The sequence below is a fragment of the Cyprinus carpio genome, chromosome A21, assembly GCF_018340385.1.
Source record: "Cyprinus carpio isolate SPL01 chromosome A21, ASM1834038v1, whole genome shotgun sequence".
Classification (NCBI taxonomy): Eukaryota; Metazoa; Chordata; class Actinopteri; order Cypriniformes; family Cyprinidae; genus Cyprinus; species Cyprinus carpio.
In genome coordinates this window covers 2,005,755-2,025,615 of record NC_056592.1, presented here as the reverse complement: position 1 = coordinate 2,025,615, position 19,861 = coordinate 2,005,755, and the positions used below count along the sequence as shown (strand labels likewise).

At 34.1% G+C, this 19,861-nt stretch overlaps 1 protein-coding gene across 1 annotated transcript in view; it reads right to left on the bottom strand.

The window, feature by feature from the left end:
- The window catches only part of LOC109082032 (semaphorin-4D-like), a 47,522-nt gene that overhangs the window by 27,256 nt on the left and 405 nt on the right, over window positions 1-19,861 (bottom strand). The window contains 1 exon segment of the mRNA XM_042778536.1: window positions 7,354-7,455. Coding sequence (XP_042634470.1) covers window positions 7,354-7,391 — 38 coding nt within the window. The 5' untranslated portion in view covers window positions 7,392-7,455.

Sequence of the window (19,861 nt, the reverse complement as noted above, 5' to 3'; positions counted from 1 at the left end):
CTGAAAATTAACAAGTAGCTACTGTGTTGTTGATTAGTTCTGGTTCTGGTTAATATCGCCGAGATCATTAACCTTTGCTGAAGAAACAATCAGCTATACACTTTAATGTAGGTCAGAGAGAAAGCGCTCAAGCGTCTGTTAACCGGGACTGAGTCGAGGGGTGAATATACAAGCCAGAGACAATTACAGCAAGTCATGCGGACATAATGCCAGCACACACAAACACAGGCCCCGTCCCAATTATCCATTATGTTGCATGCTAATTTCTTCCTGATGTCAGTCTAAATTTGATTCAGTGCTTAATTTGAGTGATGCATGCTCACAAACGTCTGCATATATCAGCAATAACTTCAGATGGATCAATGGGTCAGAAGAGGAACACAACAACCTGAGAAACTTATTTTGGAAAATGTGGTTTAGATATGAATGATGATATTTAGACGTAATGACCTCAAACCTCATTAGCTGAGCATCAGAGCTACTAAAAAGCTACTTTTCCCAATAAGCTGCAGTTTAGAGCAACAAATTCTATCGCAGTTGTTTGTTGTTGTTGTTTTTAAACAGACATAATGAAATCATCAAAAACACTCTCCTAAAATGTGGCATGTAGTGCTGACAAAGTCATTTTAGTTTGTTTTTAGTTTGTGTTTGTTTTTTATATAAATATATATAAAAAGTTTCAAATAATCAATTCACATGATTCTAAGGATATTTTACATATTTTGTAACAAATGAACTTTCAGTCAAATACTGCTGTTTATCATTATATCACTTCAGTTATATAAATAAGTGTTTTAATAATAAACACTTTATATATTATACAATATTATTATACAATAATAGTAATAAATAATTTTATTTTATAATAATTGTATAGCTCCTTTCATACATTAAAATGCAGCACAAATAGCTTCACAGGAAGGCATTTAAAAATAGAAGCAAGAAAATGAATAGAAAATAAATATAAAAAATATATATTTTTTTAATTCAAATAAATTTATTAAAATAAATTATTTGTATCGCTTATATACATAAAAGTAATTCACAGGTAGGCATTTAAAAAAAGACAGAAAAATAGTAATAAACAAAAAAAATATATATATAATATAAAAATGAAAAATACATTAAAAAAATTCTAATGAAGTAAAAAAATATTTATATAACACTTATTTGTAAAGCACTGCTTCAGGGTGACAAAAAAGAAAAAAATAATAAATAAAAATAAATATAAATACATAAAAATAAAAAATATATAAAAATATTAAAAAAGAAAAACTAATTAAAGAAAATAAAATGAATAAAGAAAAAGAGAAATTGACTAATAAATAATAATAAAATAATAATTTATAATAAAATAAAATAATTTATAATAATTATAACAATTCTAAATTATAATAATAATAATTCTATACTACAAAAGACAAAAAATATTTATCAAAAGATAACTTTAAAAAATTTCTTCATCTGCTTTTTTTAAATGTCAATGCCATAGATGTTCAAATTAAGCCACCTACTGTAAGTAAATCAAACACTTTACTTACAGATACACTACAAGCTGGAAGCAAAAGGTAGTAGTTATTTTCAGTTGTAATCGGGTTGCATCAATATGGTTTCAAACAAGCTTCCCAATACAGATGCACACAAACTCACAAAAGAACCTGATGTTCTCATCATCTTGACATTCAGAGCATCCTTCCTCTGGTGTTTCACACACACACACACACACACACACACACACACACGCCCTCGTCCCGCTGTGGCAGGTGTCGAGATCTCTTGTCAGATCATTGACAGCGGCCTAAAATTGATGAGCTACGAGTCAAAGGTCACGTCACGTTACAGCGAGAGGAAACGGTCGCACGCCGCTTCACACAACATCCGGCGATAGAGCTGTCAGTCACACTCAAACAGAGCCGGAGGAAGTGAAGATGTCACGGGTCGCTCTCTTCATAATGCAGGACTTCAACTATTGAACACCGAGACGACTATTCGATTGTTGGTGAGCAGAACGGAGAACAAACGCGCGTGACTGATGAGAAGAAGACCACAGCACTACAAAACTAGAGGACGATATTGTTATATTTCAATGGCTCAAGCACAGCTCTCAGAGGAGACAGAGACAGAGATGAGTTTCTTCGTCCATGAGAAAGAGTTCGGTCATTTACTCACCTTCATCTCAAACCCATCTGAAATTTTCCCTTCGAGCATAAATCTCAGAGTTTGCACTTGATTTAATTCAAAACATTCAAACATGTCGTGTCCACTGATATCAAACCTGGGGCCAGTTGCATAAACATAGATACCATTTTTACAGTACTTTTTGTTTTTGATAATAGTCTATATTTTAAAGTGAAACATTACAATATTTCCTATTTAGTTTATTTTTACAAATATTTGCACTTTTTAAAATTTTCTTATTACTATTTTTCTGTTTTTCCTATTTTTTTTTTATATTTATTATACTTATAATTATGTTATTATTAAATAGTATATTTTACAGTGCATTATTACAGCATACATTTCTTAAGTTTAAAACTTTTATATAATAATAATAATAATAATAATTATTATTATTCACCTTATTTTTTTATTTTATTTTTCTATATTTTTCATATGCCACCAATGTGAAACACTTTGAGCTGCATTTTTTTTATGAAAGGTGTTATTCAAATAAACGTATTTTGAATATAATAATAATATTAATAATAATAACAATGATAAAAATAAATATGACTATGTATATAATCATGTTGATATATAATCAAATTTCATATTTTATATAATACATTTTTGGCAAAATTATGCAGCCCTACAAACAAACACATCAAACTTTTTTGTATTGCATTTTAAATCTGCAATTTTTATCAGGAAGATTAAAAAGAAAGCAGCCCTAGCGGAGGGAATGGTTTTTTAGAGAGCTACTTAAATTTCTTTCTGCTTCTCATATAAAGTGATCATGAGATTCGGAATACAAGTCATATAAACTACTCTTTCTGGATATTTTAAAAACTAAAAGCCAGTCAAAGTCCCCATTTATTTTCATTAGCTCTATGGTAATGAGAAGAATGAAAGATCTGTCTAAAACCCCCTTTTGTTGTTCCACAGAGGAAGAAGTGACTCAAAAAAGCAACAGATGACGTTTATTATCTTCCTCTCGAGTAACTCCAGATTTCCTAAAGACATCAGGCAACAATTAATATCTGCAAACGATTCACTCTCACATCGCAGCTGCTTCCCGTTTGTTTGGACTGAATCAGAGCGGTTACGGCAGCCTGGGGGTGACGGGTCAGAGGAGCTTGACCTTTGACCTACGCCTAAATCAGGGTCACATGATCTCGAACTGTTCATATGCTGATCAGAACCGTCACTTGTAATTCACTTGTAAATGCAAATCTGGATTATTTTATAATCTTTGATCGACGCTCTGGGACTAAATATTAAACCAACTAAATCTAAGCTCCCAGAAAACCTTTTTGCTCCACAAAAGCGGTGGAGATATTTCCTTAAAAGAGCTTTTCAGCTTCAAATTTGTAGATGTGGGGCTGCAAGGTGAACGGGATTACAGGGGTTTGTACTGAGAGTGATGGGATTTCTGCTCACTGCCAACAAGAAGCCAAATCTGGATTTACAGACAGAAACAGCTAAAGCCTCTTACTCACAATACACACAAAAACCATACCATCCATCAAGTAGTGTGTCTTTACTAAGAGAAGAGGACGATCTGAACTCATCAACTCTTGACCATTTACCATGATTTTGTAAAGCAAACAACTAGATATTTATAGAAACTGTCAACCCTATCACTGCTGTTCTGATGGAATAATTCTACAAATATTATAATAAACATTACAGAATTTTTTATATAATTTTTATTATTTTTTTTATCATTTTTATTTATTTTTGTTTTTATTTTTCTATTTGTTTTAATTTTATTAGAATATATATTTTTTTATATTTATGTTTTCAAAATATGATTGAGATGAGATGGCATAATACAATAATTTTTAAATGAATTTGTGAAAATTATTATTTTAATTTTGTATCAATTCAATATTAATATTATTACAATTTTCATTGAAATATTACTTAATTAAAAAATAATCATTTAAAAATATTGTATTTTTTTGATGCTATTTTAAGTTTTATTCATTTTGTATTAATTTATTATTCACACATTTATTAGTAACATTTTATTATTTAATCAAAATAACAATTTTCTGATAAAGCACAATGCAATTTAACACAAAGACCATCGTTGTCTCTAAAAATCCCCTTTTAGAAAAGGAAGAGACACTTGTTTCACAAAATGTTTACTTAGAAGCAAATAATTTTCTGCATTTAACAATCTTATCAAATCCAGGCAGACAAAAGTGTATGCTGACTAGTATCTTGGTTTATTTTTCTTTTTTTTCTAACATGCATTATTTTCCTTTTCCATGGTACACACCATGAAGACATTATATAAGAGTTAAAGTATTTAGAAAGTATTTTTGATTGTTCCTCACATAAATCTATCACTTCAGAAGACTTGTAACAAGTTTGAGCAATTTGTCATGTTATACAAGTTACTTACTTCCCTGTCATTAAGTATCTTGACAGCGCACAGTCACTACACCACATTTGTGTTTGGAGAAGTTCAACTTGGAAATCGAGCTTTTGTTGAGAGAGAGAGACAGAGAGAGAGAGAGAGAGAGAGAGAGAGAGAGAGAGAGAGAGAGAATGGGAGGAAGACAGGCATGCATTCAGACAGACATGAATCTCAAGTAGTTTTGTGTAGAGGGTCTTTGTTCCGGTCCCGATGACAGCGAGCATCTCTCACTCTCGTACTCTGTGTTTTTTCACGTCTTTTTGGCAGCACATTTATCATTCCTCCACAAAAACAATTGTGCTGCAAAACCGCAGCACAGGCGATACAAAGGACGGCTGGATCGGGGGCCTCCGATCAGACGCCGTGCTGGTTGCTAGGTTACCTTTGATCTTTTTTACGACAACTCATCAACAAGCTCGTCACTTCCAGAAGTCTTGAGGACGATTTGACATTCATTTAAAGACATGATAAAACTTCATCTTGACATCTCAGTGGTTTTCATTGTAAAACCAGAAATTGTTAAAATAAAATGCTACATTTACTTAAATAATATAATTATTATAAAAATTATTTTAGTTAATAATTATTATACACTATTATAATGTAAATAATATTATAAATAATTAAGATGAATAACATTAATAATGTGAGAATTATTTGTATCAATATTAATAATTATTATATAAATTTCACAGGGTTGATGTATTTAACTAAACTAAAACCATAAAGTAAATATTTTTGTTCCTTGCAAATAAAATAAATGGTATAAAATATTTAAATAAATGTAAAAAGAAATTTTATTTCAGCTGTTTTATTTGATATACTAATGTGACTAAAACTTAAAAATAAATGTAAAAATATATAGACAAATTCAACATTCATAAACTCAAAATATTAAAAAAAAATAATAAAATAATAATAATAAAATACATATTTTTTATTTGATATACTAATGCGACTATATTCTCTCTTTGTCTCTCCATCTCTCTCTCTCTATATATATATATATATATATATATATATATATATATATATATATATATAATATCTTATATATATATATATTTATATATTTTTTTTGTAAACTTTTATCATGACTACATTCACAACATACTGTCCTTTATTGAACAAACACAAAGTTCTCCCAACTAAAGGTCTAGTTTCTGTGTGTTGTTTCCTCAAGATAATCTTTCACGCAATCTGAAACACCATCTTAAACAGACAGCAAGACTCAGATTCAGGACTGCTGACACCATTAGAAAATAATGGCTATGAACTATTTGCTTATGTGCCTAAAAACCAGGGAAAATGCACTAAATGATGTGATGTTTCAGCGATCTGTCCAAATTTCCACGAGTCGCTGCAACACTTTCCACAGAATGGAAACCGTAGTTTGTGTGCATGTTACAGAGAGACAGCTGACAGCCTTCAATCACTAACAGAGACATCAGCGTCACTGACAACTTCCTTTGCTCTGACATCCAGAGCCACTCCAGAAACCAAAACCAGCATGTCTGAGAAGCACTTTGCTCCAAATCCAAATGATGCATCATTGGAACAGTTGTCCAATGCCTTTGTATTTAAAACAAAACAAACCATACTATAAGCATTCTGATAATCATGAAGAGAAATTTTAGGCCAAAGGCAGACGTTAACGCTAGATCTGAGGGCTGCATGATATATCACAATAAAACACAATCATGATATGGCTTAATGCAATCAAACTGCAAAGGCTGCCATTTAATTAAGTAAAAATACGAGCTGTGTGTTTCAGTGAAGTGCTTCATTGTGTTCACTTACACACTAGCAGCTCATACGATGTTTCAGTTGCTTAAAGTATCTTGGTTTATTTATTGTGAGGGTTTAAAGTACAAAAAAAATAATTGATAACAAATTTTACAACAGTAATATAAAATATATATTCTTTTAAATATTTTAAATAATATATTTTATTTTAATTTATATTATTTCTGTACACTAATATTAATAATATTAAATATTTTAAATTGTGCATTAGAATAGTATTCTTGCAGCATATTTTGTATTTTATGTAATATTTTTAAAAATCACAGTTAATAATTCAATATTTTTAAATTATTATTTATTATTTGTAAATTATTTTAAATCTGGTGAAAATTACTTTATGCAAAAAACTCATATTAATAAATATTATTAGTAATAAATTAATCAATAACAAATGGACGCAAAAAAGATTTTTTCCCCCCCGATATCATGCAGCCTTATTTGATTCCACTGCATGGGGAAACAAACCAAACTCATACTTGCATTGCATTATGAATTGTGTTTCTGACACTTTTCAGCCCAGAGAGTGAAGATCATTGTCAAAAACTTCTGTATTTGTCTGGCAAACTCTTTCAAAACACCCTCATCTGACCAATACCTCCTAAAGACAGTCATCTTTTCCATTCCTCATTGTCTTCTAACTGGCAAAGACAAGCAGGAGAGAAAGAGAAAGAGAGAAATAAAGAAAGAAAACAGGAATTTGGGACAAACTGAAAAACAAGAGAGCAGCCAACAAGCATCCAGCGTCAGAAACCTCAACTCTGCCAAGATGGAATGCAAATCAGCTTCCATGCGAATGCCAAACGTCTCTGAGGGGCCCTCGGAGAAAAGACCCTTTATATGCCAGCGCTTTCCATGCATTCGACTGAAGACGTAACACTGCATCCCTGCTAACCTAATGATAGTGACTGAGATCATACAGGAGAAGCAGCAGGATATAGATGCAGAAAACAACTACTCACTTGAACGCCATGGCATCGAGCGGCGAATACTGATTCATTAAGAGTCTTTCTGAGGTTCACGTCTCAGGCAGCTGAAGATGGAGCAGAGAGCTCTTCACGGATCTGTGGAGAGGACACAAGGACTTTCACATTAGGAGGGGGAGATATTTGAACTTGCACACACAAAGGCTCAGAATACAATCCTAACACACTGCTTGCTGCACAGTATGTACTTCACATCGCATGCTATTCTTTATGGAATTGCACATTAAACAGTATGCAACTCAAACGATAGAATGCTACATTATCACATGAATTCACTGTGTTTATTTTGACAAGGTTATTTTGTTTTTTAAATGCAATTTTGTGTCTCAATTTTTGGCAGGCCGATCAAATAACAAGTCTAGCAAGAAATAATATAAAAGATGGTAATATTACTTCTGGTTCATTCATCACATTGAAATGTCAAATGGAAGGTCAAGTTCAGTGCAATGCAATGTGGGAAACTAGTTTTAGTAGTCCGAGTGCACTTCATCCACTTTAAATGATGCAGTGAATCAACAATCAGAATGATTCAGTCTGCTTTGCGAACTCATTTGGCTCTACAGATTCAAATCTGACTCCCAAAGAGCGATTCAACATGACTCCCAAATAGTGATTCAACCCCACTCACAAGAACGTTCTGACACGACTTGACTCAGTTTGATTCTGAATCAATCCGACTCACGTGAGCGATTCAAACCAGCTGCAAAAAGCTATTTAACCCGACTCACAAGTGCAATTCTTTTTGTACTATAAATAAAATGTAAATCTAAAATACATTTTTACAGTACAATAGTATTCTTGCAACATATTTCCTATTTTGTTTAATATTCAACCTGACTCCCAAGAGTGATTCATTCATGAATCAGACATCACTAACTCTGATTCAAAACAGCCAACAGACAAAACTTTATTGCTGAAATATTGCCAGTGAATGTAACATTGTGTTCGGCAATAAAACCTGCTTTTAAAAAAAAAGCTTTTGTACTAAAAAGCAATACTGAGATATGTAGTTAAACAATTCCCTTTGTAGACCAACACTGAAAAATACCTTTTTTTATTGCAACAATAAATGGTGGATACTATGATTACCACGGTAAATTTGAAATAGAATAGGTTTTAAACTGCTATGAGTTCTCCAGCTGTTCTTGCAAACAAAAGCGAGCGACACAGGGCCGATACACACAACCACGTCTGACTCGCATTAAAGGACAGAGGGGTTTCTGCCAGCTTGGTGGGGGATTCCGTCTCCATGGCAACAGCGGAACCCCGGAGAACGAATAGAACACGTTTAGGAATCCAGAGAGTACAGGAGAATCTAATCTCAGTGACAACAGGGATATTGTACAAAATCACCACCACGATGAGACGAGCTTTCATTAGCCAAATATAGATTAATATGAACCCTAAAAACTGTGCTAAATACAGCATTGGTGCTAAAAAGAGAGCGATGTCTTACAAGGCTTTTATGTGTTATTTTATAATTTCCCCTCATATAATTTTTATTGGAACAGATCTGAGCGCAACAGGATGATTTTACAAAACAGATTAAAACTGCAGCAAACTGTCAGCTTCATAAATTATTCAGTTTATTAACATCAAGCCAATGAAGGAGACCTCTTACACCAGGTGCAGGAAGTGAAATAGATTAAGATTTTAAAGGTTTTTGAAAGAAGTTTCTTCTGCTCACCAAGGCTGCATTTTTTTTTTTAATTAAAAATACAAGCATTATTACAATTTATTGTTATTAAAATTTAAAATAACCATTTATAAATATATGATGTAATTTATTGATGTGTTCAAAGCTAAATTTTCAGCATCATTACTCCAGTCTTCAGTGTCACATGATCTTCAGAAATCATTCCTATACGCTGAGAAACATTTCTGATTATTATCAATGTTGAAAATCAAGTTGTGCTGCTTCAAGTTTTTGTGAAAAAAAGTGATACATTTTATTTTTCAGGATTATCTGATGAATAAAAAGTTCAAAAGAATTTATGAACGTTTATACACTACTGTTCATAAGATTCAAGATTCTTACATGTATGTGACAAATAAAAATCTTGAATCTTATGAACAGTAGTGTATATATTTAAAAAAAAAATTGATGTGTGGAATTTTATTAACCAGTATGTGAAAAATAATAAACATAAGTCTGATCACTTAACAAATACCACAAATAAAAAGATAAAATGGCATATTAATTAACAGCATCAATTAATTTAATTTCATCACTTTGTTTAATTGGCTTTTAATTGGTTCTAGAGGATGTGGTTTTGTCTGAGACATCACTGAAGTCCTCTGGGAGACAAACGTATGGCAGGCGTCTGGCCGACTTCTCCTCATTAGGGTTTATGCATGAAACCCACAACACAAGCACACATGATGCTAATGACAGCATTCATAAATCACATCAAGTCACAGTTTAACATACAGGTACAAAGAATGACCATCAGGGATTAATTGAGACATTTTGACAATTATGCAAGCAGCATTACTGCTCATTTGCATGTGTCAAACATCTCTGCTGTGAACCAGTGGGTTGGGAACAACGCTGGATTTCCACACAGAGCCAAATTCCTTCTCACCTCAGAACAATGGCAGCTAATTAGCCAAATGTGACGGGCAGTTACGACTGCTCATCGATCCCTCCAGGGCTCTCCCAGAATGCAACAGGACACTAAAGGTCAAACGCTTCTTTTTTCCTTCAATAAACCGCACAGGAATGAGGAGATGCTGGGAAGGGAACATTTATGATACGCAAACGTTCCAGTTCTGTGGGTTTCCACAATATGGCCAACGACCCAATTGTTATATTTCCAAAAGTTTCCAATGAGGGTATGAAATTCCTCAACGATTCCAAGAACCCGAGGTGCTTGGAGCAGACGGAAAACACAAGCCATAATTCTCCCAATAGATCCCATATGAATCACAAAGGTATCCATTAACCAGGCAGCATTATATTCACATCTAAAACTTAAGTTTAAATTCCACTCTGAAAAGGTTGCATTCAGGGTTTCAACAAAAAAGCAATTTACAAACACTTAAACTCCAGCTAAACAACATGCAAAACATTCAGAAAGCATTTAACCTCCTTAAAGTGTCGTTTTATGAGTGAACCAGAATATTACGTTCGATTTTATCCATTGGGGTTTGAAATTAAAATTATTATTGCAGTTTGCAACAATTAGCATCACTGTTACGTGAGCAAAACTCTATTCCTAAGTGCTAAAGTTCAGTGTGTGGTTTGATCCCTTAAATCAAAAGTCGTGTTGAGGTGTTTTCCACGTCAGCTATACAAACACGTCCACGATCCCCGTGCGCTTTGAAGTCGGACAGATGGGTCTTGAACAGCGTGTGTGTGCGCTTTGATCTCGGCTCTCACACACACCAAACAGACACACAAACTCACAACTGAAGAGAGAAACTGATTACAGTGGAGGTTTAAATATGCATTTGATCACATCTGAAGGAGGCCAACAGCCACAATAAACTACATCTTACTGAAGTCTGACGGGAGGATTTGACACACAATACGAGACCGGATCTTCACATTTTCTGCTGTTTGTTTGTGCAAAACTTACCTGATTTTAGGGTGTTGTCTGTGTTTGCTTTGCAGTTGCTAAGGTGTTTGATTTGATAATAATAATCTTCAGTATGAGCAATAGTAATAGCAATGCTTGACATGCAAAAAGACAAAAAACACTTAAAAATGAAAAACTTAACCAATCAATCAACAGAATCTGTAAAATGTGAAAGTTCTCAACTAATCTACTGGCTGTATGTTTAAAAAAAAAAAATGCAATATGCATCCAATAACAAAAAAAAAGAAGAAATATTTTACTTAAACTGACCAAATGCCTACAAACCAACAGAACCCATAAAATGTGCTATTTCTCAACTAATCTATTGTCTGTTTTAAAAATTAGCAATAGGCATCCAATAACATCCCAAAAAAAAAAAAAAATGAGAAACATTACTTAAACTGACCAAATGCTTTCAAACAAACAACCAACAGAAACTATCAAATGTGCAAGTTATCAAATAAACTACTGCTTGTGTTATTAAAATGTGCAAAATGCATCCAAAAACATTCAAGAAAAATTATTTGAACTCACCTGCCTTCAAACATCCAACAGTATCTATAAAATGTTCAAGTCTGCAATTATATTCCATCTGTATTTTATATTCAAAAATTATTTGTTTATCTAAAAACAAATGAATACAAAACAAAAAAAACACATTAAGAAAGAAATAACGAAAAAACCTATAAAATGCACAAGTCTGCAATTAATCTACTGCCTAAATGTTAAATTCCCGATATGCATCGAATAACACCCCCAAAAAACAAAAAGCATTACTTAAACTCACCAAGTGCCGGTAAAGACGCTCTGAAGCTCAGACAAGATGACCACAAAATCCACAAAGATGCAAAAAAACCAAGCCAGAATCATTTCAGAGTCTGCGGTCTCATACGTGTCTGTTTGCTTCTAGACCTGTGTATAATTTAGAGTAAATCTGCGATTTTCTGGGTGTCATAAGGGTTGATGGTTGTGTCTGGCTGTGGAGGTCTGAACACTCCTCCTTCCCCACTCTCTCTCTCTCTCTCTCTTTCTCTCTCTCTTTCTCTCTCCCTTTCTGAGAAAAGCATGTGCCAAACATCACAGTCGAGCAGAAACGGCTCTCAGATCAAGACGGTTTAACCTCAACATTCACTCTCAGTCAAAGCAACAATTAAATATTAATGTCAGATAATAATACACTCACACACACACACACACACACACACACACCGTTTGAAGCACTGCCTCTGTGACAGGTGCAAAACAATAACGGCAGATCAGCTGGTGTGCTTGCATGCGTGTGTGTGTATGGTCGTGCACACTTGAGACGGCTGACAGCAGAATTAAATCAATGCACATGCAGCACAGAGGGGGCTGGGTCAGTGTTTGCTGTGTTTCTATTGTTTACAGGGTCATAGCGTGTCCTTAACGCACCGAGACGCACCGCTCGGCTCTCTATCGAGGCCTGGGCAGAGTTCTGGTTTAAAGCTGATCCACTCTTATCGCATTTCTTTCTATCCTAAATTTAACCACTACACAAGAGACGACAACACAGACTCCTGATCAGAAGGCAAAACTTGCAAACTGCTCTGTGTGGATTTAGCAATTAAAATGAGTCTGAAAACACACACAAAAAAAGATATTTAAACCAGCAGAGCACAGTAGATGTTTCAGTAGTGTTTTGATTATATATGCACAAAATCATTATCAAACTGATTAAGTATTCATAGCTGAAGCAGATATATATGCACTTCTTTTTCTTTCGTACAAACAGCAGTATACTCTATTTCTATGGCAAATTCTAGAAAAAAAAACATTAGAAAATGAATATAAAATGATCAAATATTAAATTGTTTTGTGCTTCAATTTAAATTGAAGCATGCTAAGTTCAATATAAATATCATGAATATTTATGTACATAATACATAATTATTTTTTCATTGAAAATTATTACAAAACAAGTTGATAATACAGAGTTATAAAATTAGGCATTTAGACAGAATTTTTTTTTATTTGTAAATAAAACTGATTATTGCAGTACATTTTACAAGAAAATACTATTTCAAAATTTTTACTTCAAAATTGCAAGCTTAATTCAACGAGTTACTTCCCATTTAATTATTTGGAAAAATTATCCTTTATTACATTTTAGAATTTGTGAATCTTACACCAGTTTTTTTTTGTCTATCAAATTTCTATTTCCATAGATTCAATAAAATTGATCCTCTTTATAAAAAAAAAAATCACATTAGATAATTCGAGGGTGTTATGAAAGAATCACAAATAGTGTTTGCGTTGAAAAAAATGTGCATGTACATTTACGTAACTGTGTCTCATCTACACGCCAATCATTTACCCCATTTAATTTGCTTGTCTTTCCTTGTACCTGCTCGGTTTGAATGAACAACTCCTCTCCGAAACCGCCGTCCTGGAAGAATGACCACAGATTGTGACTCCTTGTTTCGATTTTAAAGAGCGGTGTGTCAGTCAAATTACATCAGTTCTGCCTTTTTATTAAGAAGTATAAAGCCGCTAAGCTACAGATCAGTGATCGTTTAATAAAGCGTCTGAATGGACTGGGAAGCTTTGAGTTGTGAATGTGAGAGCTTGTCTACAGTAAACTCTTTAAATAAGAGTACAAAAGACCCTGTTTTCAATGCAAATGCAATTGCAAATGCATTAACATATTAATATTTACATTTCGGTTAACAATGTTGCACTCAAAATTCTAGAATGCTGGATAATGTTACAATGTAACACCAAAGAACAAAATATTCCTTGAGCAACCCGAATGACCACGAGTCAGTGTACCAGAGTAGATATTGTTTGTAATTGGGTACCATGTGTCTTTCTAGTCACCACCCCCACAGAGAAAGTCACAGGATTCTCATGAAACACAAGCAAAGATACACATCCTGCCAGTTTTCAGCCAAATTCTGCCATCATATGATGAAAAACAGGTTTTCACTCAGAAATTGCTAGTAAGTAATTACAAAGAAAAGGCAAGTACATCGAATTAAATTAATAAACATACTCCAATAACCTCTAAGCCTTATTGCATTAATCATATTCACAGTCACATTGTGCACGATCACTATTCGACATATTTGAATGTAACAGACTAAAAGTAGGTGCAAATGAGATTTGTGCGCAGTAGTTTGGATTAAAGTGCACTTGGAATTGAGCTCACAAGTTGAAAAGGTCAGAGAGAGGGCTGAAAATGATCATGTTAGACTAAATTGCAACTGTCTTGGTGCAAGAGACCTTGATGAGCTTCAGGGAGAAAAATAAATGCTACAGAAGTGTAAAATACAGCCTCTCTAGCACAAGATGTTTTGTACTGGCCCAGGAACACTATTAAGGTACTGACCGCTCTAATGTAACATTGTTCTCCACAGATCTGTTTCTTTTCAAACACTCCCTTCAGACGTATTTCATCTCTAAATTCGTGTTTTACTGCTCAACTTCCTAAACAACACAGAAGACAGTGGCTTTAATTAAATCAATAATGAAAATTAAAGGTCCTATTTTGGCATCAATGGTTCCATAAAGAGCATTTAACATCTACAAAAGGTTCTTTAGATTATTAAAATGTTCTTCATACTAAGAAAGAATATAGTTCTTTTAAGAACTGTTCACTTACAGTTTCTTTTGGAAACCTAAAATGGTTCATATATGGCATTGCTGCATGAAATCCTCTTTCAGAACGCTTATTTTTAAAGGAATAGTTTACCCAAAAATTAAACTTTCTTAAATGTACTCACCCTCAGGCCATCGAAGATGTAGATTTATTTGTTTGTTCATCAGATTTGTAGAAATATAGCATTCCATCACTTGCTCACCAGTGGATCCTCTTCAGTGAATGGGTGCCGTCAGAATGAGAGTCCAAACAGCTGTTAAAAAGTTAAAAATGTCTTCATAATGGATTTTTTTCTTACAAACACTTACAAAATCTTTTGTCTTCTCCAGATGTTAACCGATGGACTGGAGTGGTGTGGATTACTTGTGATGTTTTTATCAGCTGTTTGGACTCTCATTCTGACGGCACCCATTCACTGAAGAGCATCCATTGCTGAGCAAGTGATGGAAGGCATTTCTCCAAATCCGAAGAAGAAACACACTCATCATCTTGGATGGCCTGGGGATAAGTACATTTTCAGCAGATGTTCATTTTTGGATGAACCATTCTTTTAAGAGTGAACAAAGAGTCAAAGACTAGCAGATGTTTCACTGGAAGCTGCTGCTCTAAATGCAAACAAGGAATAATTATTATCATTTCCCAAGAAAGAATTTGCAGGCATTAGTCTTATCTGGTCAAAAACAACACCCGTGTCCGATAACTCGTGGCATGCAAGAGAAATCAAGCCAACCCGACACAATGAGTGCTTTGAGATGCTTCAAAACAGCCGTATTTCAAGGCCTTCCCATAATCCAACAAAAATCGATTACCTCTGGAATGAGCCTGTTTAAGGAATCTGAGGTTAAAAATGATTATCCCATACAAGCGTGAGTCTCATCCTGTGACCCGATACAGTATGTGTTTTCTGGTCTCATTGTGAATGATGCATCAGTGCATGATGTTATGAAAAAAAAAATGAAAATCTTTAGAAAGTCTCCATAATATTTCCTCAACTGACTGATTAGATGATGGCCCTGTAATTTTTCAATCACCTTTCATATAGAGACACTTTTTCACCAAACAAATCAAAACATCCAGTCTGTTTTCCATTCAAAGTAGTTACAAAACATCTAAAAAAGTAACAAACTGGGTGGTTTATTTCAAATCTCTCTGGCTTTAACTAATGCATTCCACTACACTGACTGCAGACTCACGCCTCTGACCTCTGACCTTCATTTACCAGAAGTTTCTTCACATGTCAAGAATTACATGGACACCAGAGGATAAAGATCAAGGAAAAATAAAAATGTGTGTGGGCCTAAAAATGACAGAAGAGAAGAAGAACAGGGAGGGGAAAAATGCAAAAAAAAAAAAAAAAAAAAAAAACAGCAAGAATCAAAAGCATCAGAGAAACTCTATATGACCACATTTGACCAACACCTGACCCTACATTCAGGCTTATTAAAGAAAACAAGTCACAGTTTCCACAAAATATTCAGCAGCACAACTGTTTTCAACATTAATAATAATCAGAAATGTTTCTTGAGCAGCAAATCAGCATATTAAAATGATTTCTGAAGATCATGTGACACTATAGACTGGAGTAATGATGCTGAAAGAAATTAAGCTTTGATCACAGAAATAAATTACAATTTAACAGAGATTCACATAGAAAACACTTAATTTAAATTGTAATAATATTTCACAATTTTACTGTTTTTACTGTATTTTTGTCAAATAAATGCAGCCTTGATGAGCATTAAAACATTTAAAAAAGTGTATACAGTAATATACTGTACAATATTTGCAATAAGAGCTGCAGATTACATTGACTATGACATCTATCTATAAACACTGCTTCCAACAACAATATTCAACATCCTTACACAAAATTACTTATTTATGTTTGCAAGGCATAGAAAACACATGTGCATGACCAACAAGGTAAGATGCGGTGACACACAGCGCTGGCCTGTCAACTGAACCGTTACGCTCTCACTGGCCTCAGGGCATCATTATTATTCAGCCCTGTTATCGATTTCCAAGCACTGCTTACTTGCTGTGATTTTTCAAGAAAAGAACCAGAAACAGCAGCCATCTGAAGAAACCCTATGACTGATCTGAGACCTGTGCAGGTGTTGGGGGCAACAGAAACGAGCGCTTGGTCAGATTAGAGGGGTAATTATTCTCCAGAAAGGTAACAGAATAAGGGCGTCTCCTATCTGTCCATATCCTTCTCTCCGCACTCCTCTGAGAGATGGAGTGATGTTGGCAGAGGGACACAAAGGACGACTGTGTTCGGCTCACAAATCTCAAGAGTGGCACTTTTGTGAAGTGAAGGAACATTAGACGCAGTGGACGGGTCTTTTTCAGCATTCACAATGTGGACGGAGCCTTAAATCAGGGTCGGACAGCGGATAGGGCATCGATGTAAAGTCTGGTCAGATTGCATTTCACTAGCATGCAGAAAGCGGTCGAAACTAATGAGAGACCCCTGCTATCTCTTCAATTCAGGTCTAAAGATGGTCAATCGCTGCATTGATCTTTAAAGCAGGAAGCTGCATGCGAAAACATGGCTTTTTCATTCATTAGGCAGTTTTGAGATTTGGGGTTTCATTAAGTGCTGTTTCAGACTAGTGGAAAGAGCATTCAAAATACACTTTATCTACTTGCATTTGTAGATTTCAATTTCAATACATATCATACACTTTATCAGTTTTTTTTCTCCATTTCAACTGCACTTGCATGCAGCAAACTTTACGGTTTAATTCCTACAGTATCTATTTTTGAATGTTTTCACTGAAAGCGTTTTGTACACCTGAGTGATAACAACACTTTATTCCTAAAACATATAAAATGTCTTTTTTCACAGCTGTTGACACTATTTTCTGATTTATGGAGTGATAAAAAGAGAAATCCAAATCCTCGCAAAAACCTTTAACTCTAATATGACAAAATGAAATAATACAAAACAAACCAGGCTTTATCCAATGTTCAGATTTCTGTTTTAGAAATATATGCATATTGTTGTATATTTAACTAATGCATATGCATATTTAGACATAACATTTTAGAAAACTTGTTTGAAAAAAAAGTTTGCAATTCTTATCGTAATCAATCAAGTAGGGAACTGTGGTGATATCTAGCAATGTTTGTGGTGTCTTGCCTTATGAAACTGTCTGAAAACCCCAATAAGTTCAAATTCAGATTAACATTAAAGGTCCGTTCACCCAAAAATAAAAATTCAACACTGAAAACAGCATGTGCATTTACAGGGGAACTATTCCTTTAAAACAACACTTGAATAGGCCTGAATCTCTGTGGTTTTGTTCTGAAAGGCCGGTTGTGTTTATCGACGGGCCGCTGGTGTCTGTTCACAGGGATATTGGATGCCCGTCTGAGCCAGCGCCAGCTCATCTGGGTTACATGATTCTGTCACACTGGACCATAAAGGCAGGCCATTGTCTGTGCCATTGACATTAACCATGTTTAGAAGAACATACACTATATGACCCATTCAGGACATCATTTCCTCATTAAAAATGTCCCGAGGGACTAATTTAACACCAATGAACCCATCAGGGGGGAGATGGAGGGGGTGTTGGCATCTGCTCAAATATTACAGCACATATTGAGATCAAGGTTATGCTCAGAATAAAATACTAGATTACTGCACTGCACACTGCATACTATTTAAAAAAAATAATATGTGAAACAGCATACAGGCATTTCAAATAGTAGTATGCTACACTGTTGTCACATGACCTCATTACATACACATTAAACTCAGCAAGTGGCATCAAATTATTGTCAAAGACTCAGAAATGCCAGTCGGATCAAATAATTTTTTTTCTCCTTCCTTTGATTAACATACCAATAAATAATGACTGTGACTTCTGCTAGTGATTTTTAAAAAGTTTTATTCAACTTACCCTAAGCCTTTCTCATAAAAATACTTAGTTTACAAATAAATATTTCCGTATATAATAATAATCAGGGTTGCAAAGGCATGGTAAACTTCCAAAAACTTCTAGGAAATTTTCCAAAATTTCCCCCCAAAAATCATGTAAAGTTTTCAGAAATTTACCTGAAATTTTTTGCAACCCAAATAGTAATGATAATAATAATAATAATAATATGAAGGAATTTACCAATAATGTAAATGTCTGACGACATAAATTAAGCCCAGCAATAACTAGTGCTGATTAAAACCAGAAATGCACTTGTATTGAGTTACGTCAACTTTCTTAACTTTTTAAACGCGATTATGCTAAACTTAAGAATTCGTTTTAACAATTGTGATTTATTTATTTATTTTGAATAACATTATCATGTTTATTTCAAACAGATTCACAAAAGCACTCCAGTTTTCACAATTTACAGCGGAATACCAAGCAGTCCCGGTAATAAAGAATAAACTCTATCATTTCAGAGGTCAGGTTTTAGGCATCAGGGTCAAGAGGTCATGGACACACAGGCGTTTAATGATAACCCCCTGCTGACAGGCTATATTCTTCCACTTACAGCCACTTTTACCTGCTTCTATTTCAGACAGCCTTCAGGCACCTGCTCTGAGATACGAAAGAGTCACTCTCTGTGTTTCTACGAACATGTTTTAAAAAACAGAGGAAGATTCATGCAGTTTAAACAAGGGACAGACAGACAAAAATTCTGCATTTAGTGCTTCAAATGTCAGCTAAATGCAGAAATACAATATACAATGTCATACACAATACTTCTACTTTAAACAAGATTTTTAGTCTATTGTACATACAATTATGAAACCATATAATTCATTGAGTCTGGGGTATGCAAGATTTTACTACTTGTATATTACTTAATGCACGTTACGTGACCCCTACAAAACAACATAAACACTAACCAAATTTTTATGTTCCTAAGTTCATATCTATGTTGTCACCAAACCCATTAGCATTGCTTACACAGATGTGCCCAAGACTGCACAACCTGACTAGTTCTCAACTAACAATCGAGGAAAACGCACAAAAAGAAAACAGCTTGTTCAAAAATGTGCTCTCATTTTGAACTAGAAGACTCTTTTGTTGTTCAGATGAAAAGTCTGGGATAATTTATGCGAGTTTGACTGCAGACCTCCACATGACCCTAAAATGCCAGACTAACATTAAAAAAACACAACTAATCAAACAGTACGACAGATACAGGTTAACCGTGTCTGAATGAACTTAAGCAAACAGTTCAAGTGAACGAGAGAAGACAGCACAGTCGCTGTCAGCCAATGAGCGATTGTACTTTAAAACAAGCGAATATTTATCTTTTGTTTCAT